At 34.8% G+C, this 21,836-nt stretch overlaps 1 protein-coding gene across 3 annotated transcripts in view; it reads right to left on the bottom strand.

Annotated features, from left to right (window-relative positions):
* The window catches only part of LOC109084215 (protein SSUH2 homolog), a 28,823-nt gene that overhangs the window by 5,616 nt on the left and 1,371 nt on the right, over window positions 1-21,836 (bottom strand). The window contains exons 2-13 of one of the 3 annotated variants that reach the window (XM_042761670.1): window positions 21,208-21,300; window positions 20,850-20,957; window positions 20,258-20,333; window positions 17,078-17,207; window positions 16,885-16,945; window positions 16,302-16,423; window positions 14,411-14,473; window positions 14,095-14,177; window positions 13,612-13,704; window positions 10,635-10,740; window positions 10,452-10,559; window positions 4,319-5,227 (exon numbers count right to left, since the gene is read on the bottom strand). In XM_042761670.1, the coding sequence (XP_042617604.1) occupies window positions 5,087-5,227; window positions 10,452-10,559; window positions 10,635-10,740; window positions 13,612-13,704; window positions 14,095-14,177; window positions 14,411-14,473; window positions 16,302-16,423; window positions 16,885-16,945; window positions 17,078-17,207; window positions 20,258-20,333; window positions 20,850-20,957; window positions 21,208-21,298 (1,182 nt within the window). In that variant the 5' untranslated portion in view covers window positions 21,299-21,300 and the 3' untranslated portion in view covers window positions 4,319-5,086. Of the gene's footprint in view, window positions 1-582; window positions 659-2,346; window positions 2,397-2,707; window positions 3,136-4,318; window positions 5,228-10,451; window positions 10,560-10,634; window positions 10,741-13,611; window positions 13,705-14,094; window positions 14,178-14,410; window positions 14,474-16,301; window positions 16,424-16,884; window positions 16,946-17,077; window positions 17,208-20,257; window positions 20,334-20,849; window positions 20,958-21,207; window positions 21,301-21,836 lie in introns of those variants that run through there. The other 2 variants (XM_042761671.1, XM_042761672.1) reach the window with 2 other exon arrangements.

The following is a 21,836-nucleotide window of genomic DNA, read 5'->3' as shown; positions in this document are numbered from 1 at the left end:
TTTTTTTTGAGCAGCGACGCTTCAAGTCAAACGAACGAACAAACACGTGCGCATATTTGCATCGCTTTGATTGTTCCAGATCTCACCTTCTCATGCACAGCCCCACGATTGGTCGATTATGTATAATACCTGCATGTTATTGGTCAAACTGCATTGGATGTTTTAGGCAATATTAAAATCCTGGCCGGGACGTGTCCCGTATGAACGGCGCATATGGTCACCCTACATCAGGGGTCTCCAACCCTGCTCCTGGAGAGCTACTGTCCGGCTGATTTCAGCTCCAACCCCAATCAAACACACCTGAAGCAGCTAATCAAGGTGTTCAGGGCTACTTGATAATTACAGACAGGTGTGTTGGAGCAGGGTTGGATCTGAAGTCTGCAGGATGGTAGAGCTCCAGGAGCAGGGTTGGAGATCCCTGCCCTACATGTAAACAATGTTAAAAACTTGATTTACAAAAAAATTTGAACAGTCTTTTTCCTGTTTATTTTCACTGCTTCCTAAAACAATCTGTATTGTATAAAGAACTGTATAAATAAATGTGACTTGATTCGAATAAATATATATAAATTAAAAACGTACTGCCACTCTGGATGGCTGGCAGCATATTCAGGCACAGGCATCGGCACAGAGGGCATTGGAGGAGGAAGATACGCACCTGTTAGAAGAACATTCACAAGAAACCACTCTTTATAACTCCAGCATCCAAATTCTGTTACTTTATGCTAAAATTTAGAAGCTATACCACTGCAACCAAGAAAGTTAGCACATCATCTGTTTAGTAGTCTTAACACTCTTTCTTCTATTTCTAACAAAAAGGGTTGCATGCACTTGGATCCCTAGCAAGTGAGACCCTGCAATTAAAAAAAAAATTCATTAATGTAATTAATAATTTAATGAAAGAGTATATATACTTCCATTCAAAAACAAATTGGGGTCAGTACGATATTTGTGAAGGAAAAGACATTTATAAACAAAGTTTTTATTTCAAATAAATGCTGTTTCTAAAACTTCCTGAAAATTCAGCATTGACATCACAGGAAAAAATATATAAAAATTTAAAATGTATTTTAAATTGTAATAATATTTCACAATATAGATATTTTTATTTTTGATCAAATAAATGCAGCCTTGGTGGGCATAAGTCTTCAGTCTTCTTTCAGATGAAAAAATCACAGACCCCAAATTTTTTAATGCTATTATATGTAGGGCTGGGTATTGTTCAAAATCTTTCACTCCGGGGCCAATTTCGATACCTCAGTTTCGATACTGGTTCCTAACGCTACTTTTTTCGATACCAATTTTATGAAATCCATTTTAACAAGATTAAAGAACACATTACCTCAGAAAAACTTTGGTTTTATTTTTTCAGTTTGACTCATGCTCCTTAGCTAGGTGCACAAAGGAACAAAAAATGTTTTATAAAGAGCTCATGCTCACCAAAGCTGAATTTATTTTAATAAAAAATACAGTAAAACTTGTTATATTGTGAAATAGTATTACAATTTAAAATCTTATTTGAATATATTTCAAAATGTAATTTATTCCTGTGATGTCAAAGCTGAATTTTCAAAATCATTACTTCAGTGTCACATGACCCTTCAGAAATATGAAAACAGTTTGCTGCTTAATATTTTTGAAATTATGATACATTTTTTCATGATTCTTTGATGAATAAAAAAATTCAAAAGAACAGCATTTATTTAAAAACGAAATATTTTGTAACATTACACGTTTTAATGTCACCTTTGATAACTTTAATGCATCCTTACTGAAAAAAAATTCTGACTAACCAACACATTTTTGAACGGCAGTGTACATTCAGTAGGTTATTATTTATTGCAGTATAAACACTGACAGAGTGATCAACAAGGTATCTCTTCATTTAACAGTCGAAGACGGGCAACTTTCTGCTCTTATGTTTACTCCGTGCACTGTCAAGGTCTTCATCATATTTGTGTGTGTGCTCGCGTCTCATATAAGTATGCGCGTGGAGAGTTCCGCACGTCTCGTGTGTGTAGAGTTTGCGTGTATGTGCGTGAGCGACTTTGTGTGTTGTTGTGCATTTCACATGTATTTGTTGGAGCACTGACGTTGACGAGTTAACTTTTGTCCTTAGGTATCGAAATCTGGAACCGAACAACATGTCATTTTTCGATACTCTATAGTATCGAGGCAATTCGTTTGGTACCTAAAAAGTATCGAACTCGGTACCCAGCCCTAATTATATGGTAGAGGTCCAATTAATTCTTGCTATAATAATGAAATAATGTGATATTATAACTAATTTAATAATATATAATAAAGAAAAATTAACAGTTTTTAATATTGTTTTGTGCTTCTTACCCCCTCCGCCGGCTGCAGTTCCCTCGTATCCTGGGATGCTGTCAAACATACTTGCAAGAAAGATATTAGAACAAGTTAATTCCATTTTGTATTTGCTTGAAATCCTCAATTATATTTTGCAACTTAATTTCAGCTAATATCAAACATTGATCAAATTTATGTTTAAGTTCAGCTCTCATTAAATTAGATCTGCAGTGGCTAAAAAACATTCAGAAATTGTATACTTTTTGCATATGATATATTAGTAATAAGAAATTAATCTAGTCAATTACATTATTAGACATTATTCTGTACAATACATAGGCCTGTTATTAGCCAATAATAAGCTATCATCTCAACATAGAGGTAATCAGAGACTTACTTTCTTGTATCTCAGAGTTGCTTCTCAAATCAGAAGAGACAGATGAAGATTATATAGCTGTAAAAAAGCTTGCATTATGACGCTTGTGATTTTCCGAGATGGTTACAGAATTTGAGGTTACAGGTTGGTGGTTTAACACCCACCTCCATTAGTTATAAACACTGCGCTCTTCAGTGAAATATTTAACAGACTGGTGCAGAAATAAAACACCCAAAACAAAAAACAAAAAAATTTATGAAAAATAACTAAGGTCAAATGGAAAACTGATCACCATATTTGTAACAAAACCACTATTTACAGTAGATTCCACAATTATACAGTATAGCCTAGAATCAGTCTGAACAAATGCTTCATTAATGATAAAAGGAAATAATACAGCTGTGTATTGCCAATAATCTGGCGATACGATACGTATCACGATACAAGGGTTGTGATATGATATGTTGCAATACATTGCAATACTGTAAGCAAGGCGATATATTGGGATATTTCTTATTTTAGGAATAGGATATATTTTTTTGGAAAGCTGTCATTAAGAACACACCACCATATGCAAACCTTAGCAATAAATAAATAAATAAAAATTATTTAACCAAAACACAATGGGATCTGCATTTGCAATAATCAGTCCCTGTAACATTCAACATTACTGAACCACTTTTTGTGCAGTACGAGTAAAGGGGGAAAAATTAAAGTGTTTTCAGGATACTTTAGTTAAATGAATAATACATATAAAATGTATTTTATAAAAAGACCATATATATTTTTAGACCCTGCTTTAAAGGTTCACAGTTTAAGTTTACAACTGTAATATACAATGTCATAACATTTTGATCTTAACAAAATAATTACATCTGCTTAATATCAATGAAAAATAAAGGATTCCTAAAGAAAACAAAACAATTGTAAATTAATAAAATAAATACAGATGTTGAACCTTTCCACTTGGAATTCACAGGTTTTTCAGTTTGTATTTATGTTCCGAGTGGAATTGCCGCAACTGTGACGTGAGTACCACTCCAACTGCACAAAACGCCCCCAAAATGAGAGAAAGCTGCAGCCGTGGGGCGACCCTCCCGCCCTTGGCTGCGCCCTGCGCGAGCCTCTTCACACAGTCACGGCAAGCGGTTGAACCGAGGCAGCGCTCATTCCCGCGGTGGACATAACCACAAAAGCCCAAATGACTGAACACTTCAGCTTTGTACACTGAAACAGGACTTGGGACAATTATTTCATCCTCCATTGCTAGCAGCAAACTATATTAACGCTAAAATTAGTGGTGTGCTCTAATGCTAGTATTTCCTGTCACTCAGGATTTGCTCAGAGATGAAGACCGCCATCTAGTGGTCGATATATAAACTCAAAACGAAACAACTGCCATGAATCTTGTATGATTTTTTTTTAAATATCAATATTCTGTTTTTGAGAATCAATACAGTATCGTCAAACAAAATATTGGGAAACTCATGTGTATCAATATTTTCTTAAACCCCTAGGAAATAATGCTGTTTTTTTTCTCACTCCTTGCTCCTACAGCCATGCTGATGAAATATACTGCTAATTAAATTACAGTTTAATTAAATTAGCTTTTTATTTTGTTTCTGGGATTTTATCTGACATTCAAGACCACATTCGTGAGGAGCTCAGCTATGAAACCACGACCACAGCTTTCTTTTTGACATGTTTAGAGACCATGGCACACAGCTCAGTACATTGGTTTGTGGTCATTTTATATGGAAATTTAGTTGACAATAGACTCACAAGGAGGTGTTTGTGACCACATAACCACTCACCACTGACCTACTTTTTTTAAACACAATATTTTCCATTAAACAGTACCACATAAAAACAATCGCTGCACAAATGTTTCCAAAACTAGATTGAAAATGCACTTAATTTAAGTGATACTTTAACACGTATCAGTTGAGACACAGTATCTGTCCTTTCTCAAAACAAATCAAATAATACAGAAAATGAAAAGAAAATACAAAAAAAGGCCCTTCCTCAAAACTCAGTTTATTTGGACTCTTTCTTGATCAAGAAATACAATTCATCAATACATTGTTTTTGTTTATAGATTTACTTCAGAATATACTTATTCTTCAATAGTTAGGTCTTCTGAAAAATGCATTTATCTATAAGAGGTGAAGTTATTCACATTTGGTCATATTGAATGTTACATACATGTACATGGTTGGAAGTTAAGCTGCGTAAAAAAAATGCCCCATTCAGGCAGGTTGACCTTTGTGTCTGTCAGCTACAGATGATTCTGGGATGATTCTGTGATATACAGGCAAAAGACACATTACATTAGTTCATCTTAATGGATGTACAGTATTTATATTGTACTTATACTGGTCAGCTCAGGTGTATTTGATGTTACATCACAGAACAGCAGCATTGGTCGGGATAGTCAACAGCTTTCACTTTAAACTCATTTCCATACACATAGTAAACATAAGGGTTTCCTTTCCACATGTAGTTTACTTTGGTTACGGGAATGAGCTCGATTGTCTGCCTCTGAAACAGATCAAAGAATGACAGATTCAAGATCTAGTTACAGACTGACTGGTAATGATAAAGCAAAATTTGTACATTATATTGTTGTGCTTTAAAACGTACAAATTATAATCGGAAATATTATACGATATTGGATTTTTGCCGATATCCGATATGCCGATATTTTTCAAGTCATTTTGGCCAATATCAAATGCCGATACCAATATATTTAATTTTGTTTGGAAACAACACCAAGTCTCTCCTGTGCAGAGATTATAAACAAATTATTTTTACAAAAACTTACTTGTTAGAATTAAATAAACAATAATGAAGTTCTTTCATAATGAGATTGCATTAAATGCTTTAAAAACCACGACAAATCAACTATAAATCAATCACTGCAGTTTTTTTTTTTTTCAGATAGATGCAGTGGTAACCTTAACATTTTATTTGTAGAGTTAAAATTTGTAAATGGTCTAAAGCAAAAGAGTTGGAGTACTTCTGAAAATCTGTTAGACCTCCTTGTATTTAAGTTTTCATAATCCATTTGACAAAATATTACACGTTAAAGAATACATTTGTACATTAATTTACAAGTGTCAGGGTTGTGATATTTTATTAATGTAAGTTATAGCTTCTGACCTTTAAACCAAAACATAGTTGTGATTTTATGACATTTATTATTGCTTTATTTAATCAGAAATACAATCTTAATGTTATTTGCATATTTTACTTTCGTTTTATTGCAAGTAGGGCAACAGTGCCCCCGGGACTTGAGCATTAGGACCCAAGGCAAAACGGTAGGGCTGCTCGATTATGGCAAAAATCATAATCACGATTATTTTGGTTAATATTGTAATCACGATTATTTAACACGATTATGAGGGGGCCATATGACTAAAACTTTATATGAGTGATTTATTTAAAGATAGTGATACATATCAAATATGTATTTCCTGTCAATAAGGTTGCTTTGACATCTACATTGTAGAGACCAGCGGAATTTCAAACAAACAAAAAGTCCTCAAAATTATTAAAAATAATTAAACTGTCAGTAATAAAAAAGCAAAGGAACAAATACAATAGAATAAAAAGATATAAATTAAACAAACTGTGCTTTAATGTTTTTTTTATGCAAGTCTCAAGCAGTATGATTATTTCATTTATTCACTATACTATTTATTATTAATGTCTCATTTCAGTTTAAGTTTGGCTTTAGTTTTGTATTTATTGCAGTTTATATGAAAATGTTCATGTAGCGTGGTACAGCCTACTGCAGAAATGAATAATCAAATGTAAAATAAACATAGCCCGCCATCACTTTAAGAGCCGCACGGATCCAAATTACTGTTACATTTCATTTATTATATGACCGTCGAAGGTAGACATGAATAATCACCAAGCGCAGCATTTTGACACATTTTTGCATGTACTTGACCGATTAGGCGCGCACCTTGAGCTAAAAGATGACTTTGAATGTCCGTGTTCTGTTCTGTCTCCGAGCGCATATCTCTTCCCGATGGTGCGTTCACACCGGTTCACACCAGACGCGAATAGAGCGTCTGGCGCGAGTGATTTCAATGTTAAGTCAATGCAAAGATGCGAATAGACAACCTGCTTTCGCGCTAATGACGCGATTCGGGCGTTTTGACACCAGTGTTGCCAGATTGGACTAAAGATTTCCAGCCCAACTACAGCTTAAAACCCGCCCATTTAAAAAAATACCAGCCCAAAATACATACTGTTATTAAAACTGTTATAGAATAAAACACACCATATTTTTTCTTATTAAACAACCAGACTAACAAATCCCACATTGGAGAGCACCAGGCTCGCCCCAAGTATATCCAGTGCATCTTTTTTTTTTTTTTTTTAAATATAAATAATAATTTTAATAAAACACAAGGTCTACATCGGAAACCTCAGAAGGGGACAACATTTTTTATTGTTCTTGTGCTACTATTGTCAGAACTACAGTTCTTTTCTAATAGGCCAATTCTCAAATCATTTCATTATACTTTTCTTTTTGTATTAGTAGGCTACTTACAAATTTGTGCTTAATTACCAACTAATTATTTTTTTTTATATTATCATTATTAAAATTATTATTATTATTTAACATAGACCACTGGGCGAATCAACATGAATTCTCGTTTTTTCCTTCTTTTAATTTTAAATAAAATAATGACTGAATTATACACTGAATCGTCACTAGACACTATATCAGCTATTACGTTTCAGAAATGATCAAACATCAGAATTGTACATCAAAATAAAACTGTAGGCTAATAGCATAAACACGCTTACCTTTTATTATGAAGTTAACGTAGATAATCCCCGCAGAACTGATGAAAACGTCTTTATTATAGAACAATTCTAGAACTATTTAATAATAGGACCAACTTTGTACAGTCACAACCAGTTTGATTAATAGATCGTTGAGTCAAATCTCTCCAGCAACTGCCTGGGAGGTTTGAATGTTGCCGAGGTAAACCCATTTCTGACCAGGCCAGTGCGCACATCCATGATGCTGGAGAGTAAAGGTAGTCCCATGCGATTCCTAGTGTCATCTTTTAAAAGCGAGACGAGGGAAAATGCCCGCTCAACATGGGCATTGGAAACAGGCAGAACAAGAAGTCTTATGGCACCTTGTGCCAATTCCTGGAAACACTTGTGCCCCCCTGCATCTTTAAACGCTTCGACTTCGAGCCAAAACTTGTCAATGTCCTGATCATCAGAGAAGTTTGCGGTTGCCACATTCCTCCACTGCGTTTCTAATGTACCAATGGGGCACGAGAAAAGATCAGCTGGCAAGTCCTTTACTCCAGGCCTATTTATAGTGGACATAACAGATTTCGGGCAGAAGAGCTCCAGTTTGCTCAGGATTTCCATTGAAGCAGGTAAACGCAATTGGTACTGCTTTACAAGTTCTTTTAGAAAATCCATACAACGCGAAGAAATTCTCTCCTTCATGTCTGGGGCTAGCCTACTTTCCTCCAGTTTGTCCATAAATGTGGTACCCAGGTCCGCATCCAGAGGGGATAGGAATATGCCAGACTGTGTGAGGTCAAGTTCACGGAGCTGCTTGTGATTACGCAAGACGCTCGGTTTGAGAATGCGTCTCACAGTTGTCATGTACAGCCTTTCCAAGTCTCTAAACACACCGAGAGAGTTTCCTGTTTCTAATTGAAAGCATTTATTTACAGCTTTGATTTCCATCAGAACAGGCTGAAGAAAGTACATGTAAAGGAGATTAGTTTTGTCATTGTACATTTCCTTTAAAAGCCGAGCAGTATAGCAGTGTTCTGTACTTGAAGCCATGTTAAAGTGCAGTGTGAGGGCATCTTTTTGATCTACAATGCGGTTAATGCAGTCAGCCATCACAAGCCAACGGGTACAGCTTGGACTTATTAATTTCAAGGGGCAGCCCCCGTTATTGATAGTCTCGTATATGTTCTTGTACTCATACTGCCGCTTTGCTGAATGTGCGAACCAGTTGTAGGTTTCTCTAACCATGTATTCTATGTTTTTTGTTGTATGTTGGAGCTGGTTTTATTTATTTGCAACAATGTCAAGTGAATGGCAAACACAGCGAATAAGCTGCAGGTTTGGCTGTATTTGTTTAAGTAGGGTGAAAACCGAGTGGTTTTTTCCAACCATTACGCTGGCACCATCTGTGGCAATGCCCATCATGTTTTTAATCTGGAGACCGTTCTTTGATAGAAAAGTGACAACAGTGTCTGATATGGCTTTAGCATCAGCATCTGTCAGCTCCACAAGTCCAAGATATGTACTTACAAACTTGCTGTGTTTTTTTGAGTGGTATTTCACACAAATGCAAAGAAGTTTGTTCACGGATATGTCAGTGCTTTCATCGAGATACAGGGAATATGGAGACTCCCCAATATCCTCCACAAGTTCTTCTCTGAAGTGTGGCGCGAGGACAGATTTGATAATGGCTGTACACTTTGTCCGGTGCATTTGGAATGTTCCCATCTCATCTTTCAAAATGTCTGACAAATCGTCCACCGCATTTATTGAACTGTGACAAGCAATGTAAGCAGCGATTCTAATTTCACGGCGCTTTTTGGTCATCTTTGATCGGACACTGCCCTGCTGCTCCCGCTGACACAGTTAAAGTTTTTATACTTGGTGCACAGCGCGATTTGTGTTTTTTTGTATTAGCATGCTCTTTCAAATCATTTAACTGTGCTCTGATTTCTGATTGACAGTATTTAAAAAATGCCTTTGTATCATCGCCTACCACAGGTGTAATCCATGTTTTTAAAGACTGGTCGCTCTCCCATTCCTTTCTGTAGGACTTTTTATATTTACCCCACTTTGGCATGATGATGATGATGAATGATGATCACTGATGATGATAATGCAGTTTTGACGATATAACGAATTAGCCTACAACAACCCGCCAATCAAGCTTGAAGTCTGATTGGACAGGATTCCCCTGAACCTTATTGGCTAACCTGAACCATACCTAATTTAAACATCATCCTACATTATATAATTTATTTTATAGTTAGTTTTCATAAAAAAAATAATAAAGAATACTGTTTATAGTCAAAAATAAAAAACCCGCCTGTTGCATCAAAAACCAGCCCAAATTTTAAAGACCCGCCCAATGCATTTTTTTCCGGTCGGACGTGACCAAAAGGAGCCCAATTGGGCGGGAACCCGCCCAATCTGGCAACACTGTTTGACACGCTTGTTGAGAATTAAGAGTTATTCACGCGAATCGCGAGAGTTGAAAAATCAGAACTTTGGCTCTAGTAGTGACGTGATTACGACGTAGCGAGCAGAGGGAAAATCCGAAACAACAATGGAGGACAAACTTATTGGGAGCAGCGCAAGTTCTCTTTCACGCTTTTAAAAACATGAATAATTATACTTCATTAAATCAAGCACGTCCCATTTTGCAAATGTCACGTTACATGATTTTACTGATTTGCACGGGAAATTGGGCTTTTATGGAGGAAAGAACGCGCAGCGATGCAAAAGGGGGTGGAATGGGGCGCAATAATCATTTTATCTCGATTATTGGATTTTCATAATCGTTGGAGGCCAAAATCGAAATTGAATCGTTTTTTCGATTAAATGCACAGCCCTACAAAACGGCATAATTTATCATATGGGGCAATGCCGATGTTTACATATACAATATTAAAAAATAGTTATATTTTAAATTTTACAATATAAAAAGATCTGGAAGCACACAAAACACAAAGATTACCTGTTGTAATATGCGGGATGTTTGGGCATATTTCCCCTGATGGTCTCTTACTAAGCGCTCAGAAGCTTGCGCAACAGAAGCATCAGGAAAGCCCCTCACTGGATAGACCTACAGTAAACATAACCATCCGATGAACTTATAAATTTCAACAAACCTCTCACTATATGTACTGTCAGTTCTTACCATATACTGGGCATCTTTATAGAGCTCCTTCCCTGAAACCTCCTCCAGTTTTTCCACTTTCAGTCCGCTTGAATCTTGTGCTACGAATTCATCCTTCTCTATGCTCCTGAAATAGTCCAAAAATAACTTTTAAAATGAGACAGTTCACTTTGAAAGACTTCTGATTATCATTAAATAATTAATAATAATGGCTTGATTTCTTTTTATTTAATATGTAAATGATGCTCTCTTGTGCAAATAATGACTTCAGTGTAAGTCTATGAGTATGATCGTTTAGAAACATAACAGAAAACCTCTCCTCATACTGCAGGATTCATGTATATAGCACAAACAGTGCCTGAGGAGCTAGTTAATATAGGGCTGCACGATTATGACAAAAATCATAATTGTCGATTATTCCCTTGAAATTGTAATTGTGATTATTATTTGCGATTATCACAGTTTACATTGAATAATGTTTATACCATTGTTTGATGCAACTGCATGCCGTATTTTTATATAAAAAAATAAACAAGCTGAAAACACTCTAACTGAAAAACATTTAGTGCTTTTCTATAGTATTAAGCCTCAAATGTCAGATATACATTGGATTGGTTTCTTTAAATTATAAAAATGTAAAAATATGAATGATATTATAATGTTATACTAAAACATTGGAAAAACCCTTAAGATAACATGTAGAAAGAAAAAAAACATAGCTTAAGCATGCTGAATAACATAAGTGGACTTTGAACGATTACGTAATTGTGGCATCCATAACTGTAATTGCTTAGAAATTTGATTAATTGTGCAGCCCTATGTTAATATAGTAATAGCCATGCCTGCCTTGGCAAACATGAATGTTTTATCCAGGGGTTAAATCAGGATTTGTTATGTGGGGTTGATTTCATGCTTTCAAGGGGTGCTGATGTGTATGCAAAGCCTACAAATTCTTATATCAATTGACAAACTGTTAAATGTAACCGGTTAAGAGAGCTTGAATTAGTAAGAATGAGAAGGGTGTAAAAAAATCATTCTTTTTTTCTGTTAAAAATTTTCTGGACTCTGTTTTAATGTTTAAATTAAATCTGATTAATCAAAAAGCATATCTAATTCATTGAAATCATGACTTATACATTGGAATCATCAACTTTAAAAAAACAGCATTTTATTAAAAGTTTAGCAAAAAATAAAAAAATGTTTAGAAACTTATGAAATATATTTATTTGTTCTCAAATTATGTTTGTTTATTTATTTATGCATTTCAAAAAAATTTGTGTTATGTACTTTAATTTTTCTGGTAATCAAATGATGGCATAAAATATTAATTGAATTTATCTTTTCGTCAAATGAATATTGTTAAAATACTGTTAAAACATGGAAGACAAATTGTGCGATTATTCCTTAAAAATAAAAAATTTTCATATTAGGGCTGCTCGATTATGGCAAAAATCATAATGACGATTATATTGGTCAATATTGTAATCACGATTATTTAACACTATTATGAGGGGGCCATATACTTTATGTGAGTGATTTATTTAAAGATAGTGATACATATCAAATATGTATTTCCTGTAAATAAGGTTGGTATGACATCTACATTGTAGAGACCAGCGGAATTTCAAACAAACAAACAAAAAGACCTCAAAATTATTGAAAATAATTAAACTGTCCGTAATAAAAAAAGCAAAGGACAAATACAATAGCATAAAAAGATATGAATGAAGAAAACTGTGCTTTAATATTTTTTAATGCTAGTTTCAAGCAGTTTACAGCCTACTACAGAAATTAATAATCAAATGTAAAATAAAACAGCATACTCTTCACTGTAAGAATAAAAATTTTGTTTCTTATTAAAGCTACAATAATCCTTTACTTAAGAGCAGTGTGTGATTTTGAATTTGTCTATTGTTGTTTGATTAACAAGCACACAGTCGCAGCAGGAAAATAGCCCGCTCTCACTTTAAGAGCCAAACAAATCCAATTTACCGTTACATGCGTATTTTCATTCTCAACTCTTTACGTTCATTTATTACATGACCGAGGAAGGTATACATGAATAATCACTAAGCACAGCATTTTGTCACATTTTTGCATGTATTTAACAGTTTAAGCGCGCAACCTTGAGCTAAAAAATGACTTTACATGTCTATGTTCTGTTTATATATCAGTCTCTGAGGGCATTTATCTTCCTGAGGAGCAGCACAAGTGCTTTCATGCTTTTAAAAACATGAATAAATGTACTTCGATAAATCAAGCACGTCCCATTTTGCAAAAGTCACGTTACATGATTTTACTGATTTGCACAGGAAATTGTGCTTTTATGGAGGAAAGAAAGTGCAGCGCTGCAAAAGGGGGTGGAATGGGGCGCAATAATCGTTTTATCTCGATTATTATATTCTCTTAATTGTTGGAGGCCAAAATGGAAATCAAAACCGTTTTTCGATTAATTGCGCAGCCCTATTTCATATAATTTTAGTAGTAGTAGTAATAGTAGTAAGACATTCTACTGTACCGTGGTAATATATGTCACAATTTCTTTAAGTTAAACCAAACTTTTATTTTGACGGGTTGCCGTGGAGAGTTATGTTTGTGTGTGTAAATGATATGATGGTAGATTTTCTCAAATGAAATGGTCAGATGAGTTTGTATTGCAGATGAAACTGTGTGTCTGCACAGTGCATTCACACAGAGACACACAGAACATGCAGTATTCATATTTAAATTGTCTTTTTGACGTTTAATATTCACAGACACTGGTCCATATCGCCATTTGACTTAAATGTACTGACCTACTTTTGATTTATTCATTTTAAATTAGCAAATTCTGAGACATTCCACGTTATACATTAAATTCCATTTTTATGACTGGATTCCAAGATTCTGCCCGTGTTTTCCGCACTGTGGAAATCATAGGGCCCTACCTGATGAGTTACCAGTGTAATGTGCCCTCCCTAGCCAAATATACCCTCTGGTTATATCATGTAGATCATACCATTTAACATTGAGGTTAATGAAGATGAGCAGCTTTCCCTTTCCACGGCAGGTGTCACACTGGCAAGAGCCTCTGCCGCTACATGGACTACAGCTGAAAGACACCAAACAAGTCAAAACTCAGAAAATACCAAACACTAAAGCCCCCTGCAGGATTTAATCTGAATTCAACCCACAGTAACAACATAACACAACACTAATAAAAAAAAAATATATATATAAATAAAATCGGAAAAATCAATAAATGAATAAATAAATACAATGAAATTAAACAATTAAATAAAATAAAAAATAAATAAATAAAATGGGGGAAATAATAGAAAGAAAAAAAAAATAAAAGTAATAAATTAAAAAAGCAAAAAAACTAAATAAAATCTGACCTAATCATTGAACTCATGACCCGAGGAACTGTTTTTAGAGAGACACCAATTTTTAAAGAGATTTTATGGTCTCATTATAAACCTACCTGCCACAAAGGACTTACTTTTTACGTCCGCTCCCGCTGCAGTTCACACAGCGTTTATCAGATTCACGGTAACCAGAACCATTACACAGCGTACAGTCCCTCTGCACATTGACAACAACATTTTAGGGTATTTTAAATCATATGAACTGAATAAAAAAAAAAAAATCTGCGGCTTGTGTGCACATTTACAATACAATTCAACTTGAATTCTTCTCCAGACGCCAGAAAAGTTTACATAGTATAAGAGCCATTTTCTCTGTAAAATAAAACTTTGAGAACAATGAAAAGTCCAGCATGCAGCTGGTTTGGTCTGTGCTAGTCAAAAATTACTTACTTTTCCAGATCCAGCACATTTGGTACAGGGGTTTCTTCCCTTTCCCTGACACAAGTCACAGTTCTAGGGTGCAAACAGAATATAATGCTCTAAAATATGATCTGACTTTTTGAACATAATCGTTATTGGCATGTTTATGTGCAGCAGGAAGCCAAAAAGCATTTGTACTTTAGAGAGCAAAACACTTTTTCAGCAGCCTTGGTTCCAAACATATTTCTTTTTCCCATTTATTTATTTTTCCATAAGGATTTTTTAAAAGTTTTGTTAAAGTTTTAAGCCATGAAAATGTGTTAAAATCACAGAATTACAAACTTCGATTTGGAGCATGAAGCAAAAATAGTATTTGAAGATGTGAAGAAAGTTTCTTCTGCTAAGATAACAGTTTTCTATCCTAATGTACTTTAAAATATAATTTATTTCTGTGATGCAAAGCTGAATTTTCAGTATCATTACTCCAGTCTTCAGTGTCACACATGATCCTTCAGAAATCATTCTAACATGTTGATTTATAATCAACGATTGAAACAGTTGTGCTGCTTAATATTGTTTTGAAAAATGTGATACTTTTGTCAGGTTTTGTTGATGAATAATAAGCTAAAAAGAACAGAATTTATTTAAAATAAAAAATCTTTTGTAACAATAGAAGTCTTTACTGTCACTTTGTATCAATTTAGCACATCCTTGCTGAATAAAAGTATTAATTTCCTTTAAAAAAAGAAAGAAAAAAAAATGACCCTAAACTTTTGAACTGTAATGTATATTGTTACAAAAGATTTCTAGTTTTATTTGCAATAATATTTCACTATATTACGTTTTTTTTTTGTTTGTTTGTTTGTTTGTTTTATATAATAAATAAACATTACAAGTAATACGGATCCCAAACTTTTGAGCGGCAGTGTATACATGTATATTTTTTGAAAGTGAAAAGAGACTATTATAGATCATTCACAGTGCTTCATCAGAGTGGGTGGTGTTTTTTTGTTTGTTTTTTTGGGTGTAATTTGCTTTTCACTATTATCTGATTGGTGAAGATTTCTTTGCAGAATCATGGGTAATGTAGCTCTTCACCATGAATTCTGATTTAACTTGATTATTTCAAAATAAGTTTTAAAATAAGGCTAATGGTTTTACCAAAAGCATAAACCATAGATTAACAACTTCATAGCTCACAGCACGTCTGTCTTTAAAGGTTTAAAAATTCATTACTGTATTGAGAAAAAGAATGGGACTTTTGCTTCTGGAACTCGACTGTTGCGCTCTATAAATGTTCTACAAACAGAACAATTAAAGTGAAACTTCTTGTGATCTTCAGGAAGATTATATAAAATGCTGTCAAAACCTTTAGAATGTATTGATGTTTCATGCAGAAATGCAGAATGTGTTGATGTTTCATTTCCACCATCAGGCCAAACCATTCTCATGCTTAATCATTTCATTCCAAGCCGAGCCAATCCGGCCCAGCCGGTATGGATACGGTTTCATGTTCCACTGTGGGGCTGATAAAAGATCTCTAATACAAATGCATCAGTTGTTGCCTTGGTAACACATGGGTACACATACGATATGAGATGTAAATAGCGATCATGTTATGGAAGATGATCATATATTTCTGTTTACTTCAGTCAAATACTGCACTTGGTCAGCTACAGAGAGAGAGAGAACTAGTGGGCAGACAACAATCAAGTGACCAATTCTGAGTGGTGATGTCATTACATGTAGCCATCACTAAATGTTAACATTAACATGCAATCATGCCGTGCCAAACCCAAGAGGTAATACTGTTCCTTACCATTCTTAGAACCGTTCGGTCAGACGGTGGAAAAGTGGCTAAAGTGTGTCGAATGGGACCTGTTTTCTTAGTTTTTGAGGATCATGTGGTTAAAGGTCAAACCTTGACTGAGGAAGTATAGGGCACTTTAATGGTCTGCTTGTGCTCTTGAAAGAAGGCTGGAGGTTGAGCTGCAATCTGCCACGGACCTGGAGCAGGTTGAACACCAGCATCCACAGGCTGACCTGAGAGAAAGAGAAAGAGTCACAGGAAGAATGAAATGGTTCTTTTGGCAACCAAACAGTTGACGGAAGCTATTGCCCTCTATAAAATTTTTACCTTACTATGGAAGTCAGTGAAGTCAATGGCTACTATCAACTGTTTCGTTACCAAAATTTTTTTTCTTTTTTTTTTTGAGTTAACTGTCCCTTTAAATCTCCATAAGCCATGGCTGATGGTTTTTAAAAATGAAAGAAGAATGAAATTTTTGCAATGTGATTCAGAAATGTTGGGCTTTTATTGATTACGAGCCACATTAAATGCAGCAAAATTTCCATTCTTGGCATTTGCATCATCATGGAGGATTAGTATATAGTACAGGAATGCGAGATTAGATTTGTATCCATTTTTCAGAGATATGGCCAAGTGTAAATGAGAACAAAAGACAGCATGAAGTATAAACATGCTATATCTGACTTCTGGGTACCTGTGTAAGGCTCCTGACTCCATTCAGTAGATCTGAACTCAATGAATGTCTCCAAACGATACTGAGAACAGAAGCAGAATAAGCAGACACACCTCAGATGAACACCAAAAGTAACTCTATTGCTACTTTTCTACTCCACATACTGGAGAAGAAAACGATGGTCATACTGAAGATGATTTATTGTAGGTCTCACCCTGTAGGTATTAAAGGACTCCATATTGGTTATGACTCCCTCGCTGACAGGGTCAGAACTATAGCAGCACTTGCTGGAGACGTACGTTGCGAAAGCTTCACGTGCCCTGTCCTCTGAGATGGAGGGTATACTGATTTTAAAGAGAAAAGATCAATATGTAAGTGACCTTTGCACATGTCTAATAGGGTGTGTTGTGACACGTTTTAGTAGCCTACTACTGTGATGCTTTTTAAGTGATTTGCTAAGCTGACACACCACATTAATGCAGACTAATGAGCTAAAAAGTTGAATCAGCAGACTACTTTTTAGGTAAAGCTTTCAAACATTTTGATGCCAAAAACCTCAAAATATGATGATCCCTGGCAAGGTCAATATAAAAGCAGCTATATGTTTTCATGTAAAATCCTATTTATATTGTATGAGGAAAGTCTAAAGACAACATGTTGTTTGCCAAATTAAACTGGCTTTTTTAAAAATATTTATTGTTATTGTACTAAAGTTAAAGCCAATTATTTTAAAAAATATATTATTAAAATTATTTTCTAAATTATTTAAATAAAATTTAAAATTAATTTATTTGTATAGTAAATACATAATGTTCTGGAGCATAAATATATTGTCTTAATTTCTCACAGAATCTCCAAATTAACATAGAAACAATCTAAAGGTGGTATATTTTAAGTATGTTAAATGGTTTCTCTTTACAAAGTAGCCTGTTATTAACAAAGGCCAGTATTATTTTTGATGCCAATACTGCTACTGATGTTTTCTATTAAATGCATATTCACCTCAATTTTAGCCATACAACATTACAGTGTAATTGAAATACATTATTTTTAACATTTAGTAGGCTCTGAAAAAATGCGGTCTCCAGAAAGTTGTTCCGTCTCTTCATTTTCGGTTGTGAAATAACCGCTTGGGCCAGTGATGCCACCTCGTGGACAAACTAAGTAGTGCAAAAACAATTCAAGGCGTATGTGCGACAAGTGCGTAATCTTCCCTCCAGCCGCCAATTGAATAGCACTGCTATATGACCTCTGCATTATGAACGGCCTCCTTAACTGTACCACAGTATAACAAATACAGGTAATGGCATAGGTTTCATGTTAAAATTGGGCACTCCCCACCAGGTACAATATTCTGATTGTTTTCATCTTGTTTTTAAGCCCATAAATAATAATGTGCTAGTCCTAATATACTGTATATTGTAATATACTCATTCTATTATATTAATAATATCACCTTACATTGCTGGTAGGTTATCACTGCACAAATTAACACACTCTATGTTAAAAACAAAACAAAAAATTTTTTTTAGAAGCGTTCTAACTAATGTGCTGTCTTTACTGTAGCTCACGCGCACACATTCAGTCTCTACTTTACTCAGTGCTGCCCCGCAATTTCATCAATAAAAGAGGTACATTAGAAAAGGTACATTATCTTTCTCAGCAAAGAGTTGGTAACATCATTTCTGAAGCAATTAAAGCCACCGCTTCACTGTTAATAGAGAAACGTGGCAAAAACGGAGACAATTCTTATCTCTCTCTCTCTCGTAAATGAACACTTGATGAATTACAATTTTCTGAGAATAGAATAGTGGATATCGCTAAATTGCAAGCTTTCCTGTGTTGTCAGAAAGCTGGCGCTTTTATCCACAGCGAAGAGAGCGCACGTGCATATGGTTGCCAGGTTGATGAAAAAACCCCACTTATAATTCCATATTGCGCAAGTGTGAAAATTCTTTTTTGGGGATTACATCTCTGTATATCAGGCAACCTGGTTGGGTTCCTCTGCAACCAGACTAAACCTAGTTGTAGTGGCCAATACTGTATTGTCTTCTCTATCTCTATCTATTCTTTTTTTTTGAAACCTTGCACTTTTCAATTCCATTTTAAACACTGTTCTTGTATTCAAATTAAACACAGTACAACTGCTGCGCATGTGTCGCGATATCGATACGGAAACAGCTGTATCTATACAAGTATAGCCAAGTGCTTGTGATGAAACATCGTCGTATTGATGTATAACTAGGTAATTGCTGGTATCAAATTTTCCTGTTTTAATTAATTGATAATGCTTTTATCACGGTATACGGTATTATCATGGTATTGAAATTTAGTTTAAAAAAAGTGGTCATAATACAGTATAACGGGTTAAATAACTTTTTTTCTTATAACAAAAATAACTGAACATTTAAATACAATAAAGCAATACAGAAAAATATATAAAGTTAAAAGTTTTATGCAGATTAAAGTGCAACAGAACTATAAAGACCCATAGGTATCACTTTACAACAAGACCTAATTAGTTAACATTAGTTAATGCATTAACATTCACAATGAGCAATAGCTACATTTGCTACAGAAGTTAGTAATCTTTGTTTAATAAATACAAGTCTTAGTTCATGTTAGCTCATTAAATAACACAGTTGCAACTTTCGATTTAAACAACGTGTTATTAAATATTGGCATGCCTAAGATGAATGAATGTTCAGAAGAATTTTTCATTGGCAGTTTGTTAACTAATGAATTAACTAATGTTAACTAATGAAGCCCTAATGTAAAGTTTGAACAAACAATAAAGAATCAAAACAATTTCAAACAATATCTAGGGCATGCAGTCCAGATTAAAAAAAATAATAATAAAAAATAAAGTTTGAAAATAAATAGCCTATTGTCTAAATATTTCAGTATTTGGCGCTGTGATGAACACCATAGCAAATCCACAAATCTGAATGGCTATTAAAAATTATTTAAATATGTTTTAGAAAGTAGCGCAGCTACTTTATTTATTGGGTTCCCAGGGTAAGGGCTGCATTTTCTGCAGTTTAGCACCATCTGCTGTCAGAGAGTGAATGTGCTTTCATTCAGCGTGTCTCTCATGTGTTCCCCCAAGCAGCATACAGCGGTGTTGTGCATTTTGACCAGTTGATGGGAATAGTATTCTTAAAATGCATTCCAAATTCTGAATAATTTGTAAGATATAATTATTCATGGTATTTAGAAGTGCCCACAATAACAATACCATGCATATTAATTACCGTGATATATCGTGTTACCAAATACCGTCACATAACATCTATATCGAACACAGCCCTACTTTCTATGATGATTGCATAGGTGGGCGTTTAAGATTCAGTGCGTGCATTGAGTGCTTTTTGTATAGCAAAAAGTCTCTTACTGCCAGTCTGGTGTGTTGGGGGCCTGTTCAGGTACAGGCATCGGTACAGATGGAGGGGGAGGTGGAATATAAGCACCTGTGAAAACAGAGACATGTCAGCAACAAAACTAGGGGCTTTATAGGTCTATAGTTCAAGTTCTCCTGATGTTTGTATTTAGTAGTTGGGAAGCTGTATTTATGACATCGGGTGCGTTGAAACTCCATTGTTCAGAGCAAGATGGCGATGTACCTTTTTTTTTTCACATAAAATTCAACTATTCAAATTTTTTACTCTACATCTACAAAATGATGAAAGAATGTGCATTGTTGTGTTTTTGATTTTATACTTTTTTAAATGTATGATGGTGCTGTAAATTTAATTGTTGTTGTAATTGTAAATGGTAATTGTACAATATTATGCTATTTTGTACATACAACTAAAATACCCCCAATTTGAAAAAGTCAAGCATTAAAAACTTTCCCAATCGTCATGATGTTCTTGTGCGCTCAATTTGTAAATACAATATTTCTGGCATGATTTGAATGCACTATACGAGCCTGAGCACATTTTCTCATGGTGCCATATCTTAAAGACATCTTGCATGCTTCTTACCACCTCCGCCAGCCACTGTTCCTTCATATCCAGGGACGATATTGAACATGGCTGCAGGGGGTGCATAAAGGGGTGTGTGGAAGCTTGCCGCAGGGGGGGCTGCCATTGCTGAATAAGGGGGAAAAAAAAGAAAAAAAAAAACAGTTACGGAAGCTTTCCACTGGTTGTGCACCAAGAAAGACTGCAACTAAAATACTCCCAGTTGGAAAACTTTTTAGAAAACTTTCCCACTTGTGATGACGTTCATGTGTGGTCAACACATAAATATGATCTTTCTGACATGATTTAAATAAACCATGTGAGCCTGAGCATGTTTTCTCATGCTGAAATATCTTAAAGACATAACTTGCACGCTTACCGCCTCCGCCAGCCACTGTTCCTGCATATCCAGAGACTGTATTGAACATGGCTGCAGGGGGTGCATAAGGGGGTACGTGGAAATTCGCCATGGCTGAATGAGATAAAAAAAAAAGGTTAGGGAATTTTTCCACTGGTTATGCACAAAGACATTTAATGTAGTAACCTTTCATAAAATTCTGTTTCAAATATCACAGAAATGTCACTATTAGTGGTTGACCGATATATTGACCAATATTTGGCATTTTTCAAATATCGGCATCGGCTGATAAGTTTTTTGGCTGATGTGTTCGAGACGAGACTTATTTTGACGGCGATGAGTGCAGCAGAGCACACAAAGTGCTCACATTCTCCCTCTTGTTTACTGTCATTGTTAACAGTTCTGTCTGATACAGATAGAAGTCTTTCTAATAATCTGAAAGAATGGTTAAACAAAGTAATTAATGTATACAGAAAGTATTATAATGATTGCTTTTATATTATTAGTAATAGAAAGGCAAACATTATAATACTTTCTCGTTTGCCATCAGTATTAAGCAAATACGCATTTATGTAATTTAAACAAATCTTTGAATGGCTAATGAACATTTAATTTCACAAACCTTGCAAATTTAGTCGAATTCAGCTGTG

Source organism: Cyprinus carpio, chromosome A8 (genome assembly GCF_018340385.1).
Source record: "Cyprinus carpio isolate SPL01 chromosome A8, ASM1834038v1, whole genome shotgun sequence".
Taxonomy (NCBI): domain Eukaryota; kingdom Metazoa; phylum Chordata; class Actinopteri; order Cypriniformes; family Cyprinidae; genus Cyprinus; species Cyprinus carpio.
Note: the sequence above shows the minus strand (reverse complement) of the source record. Positions and strands in the feature narration are given on the sequence as shown.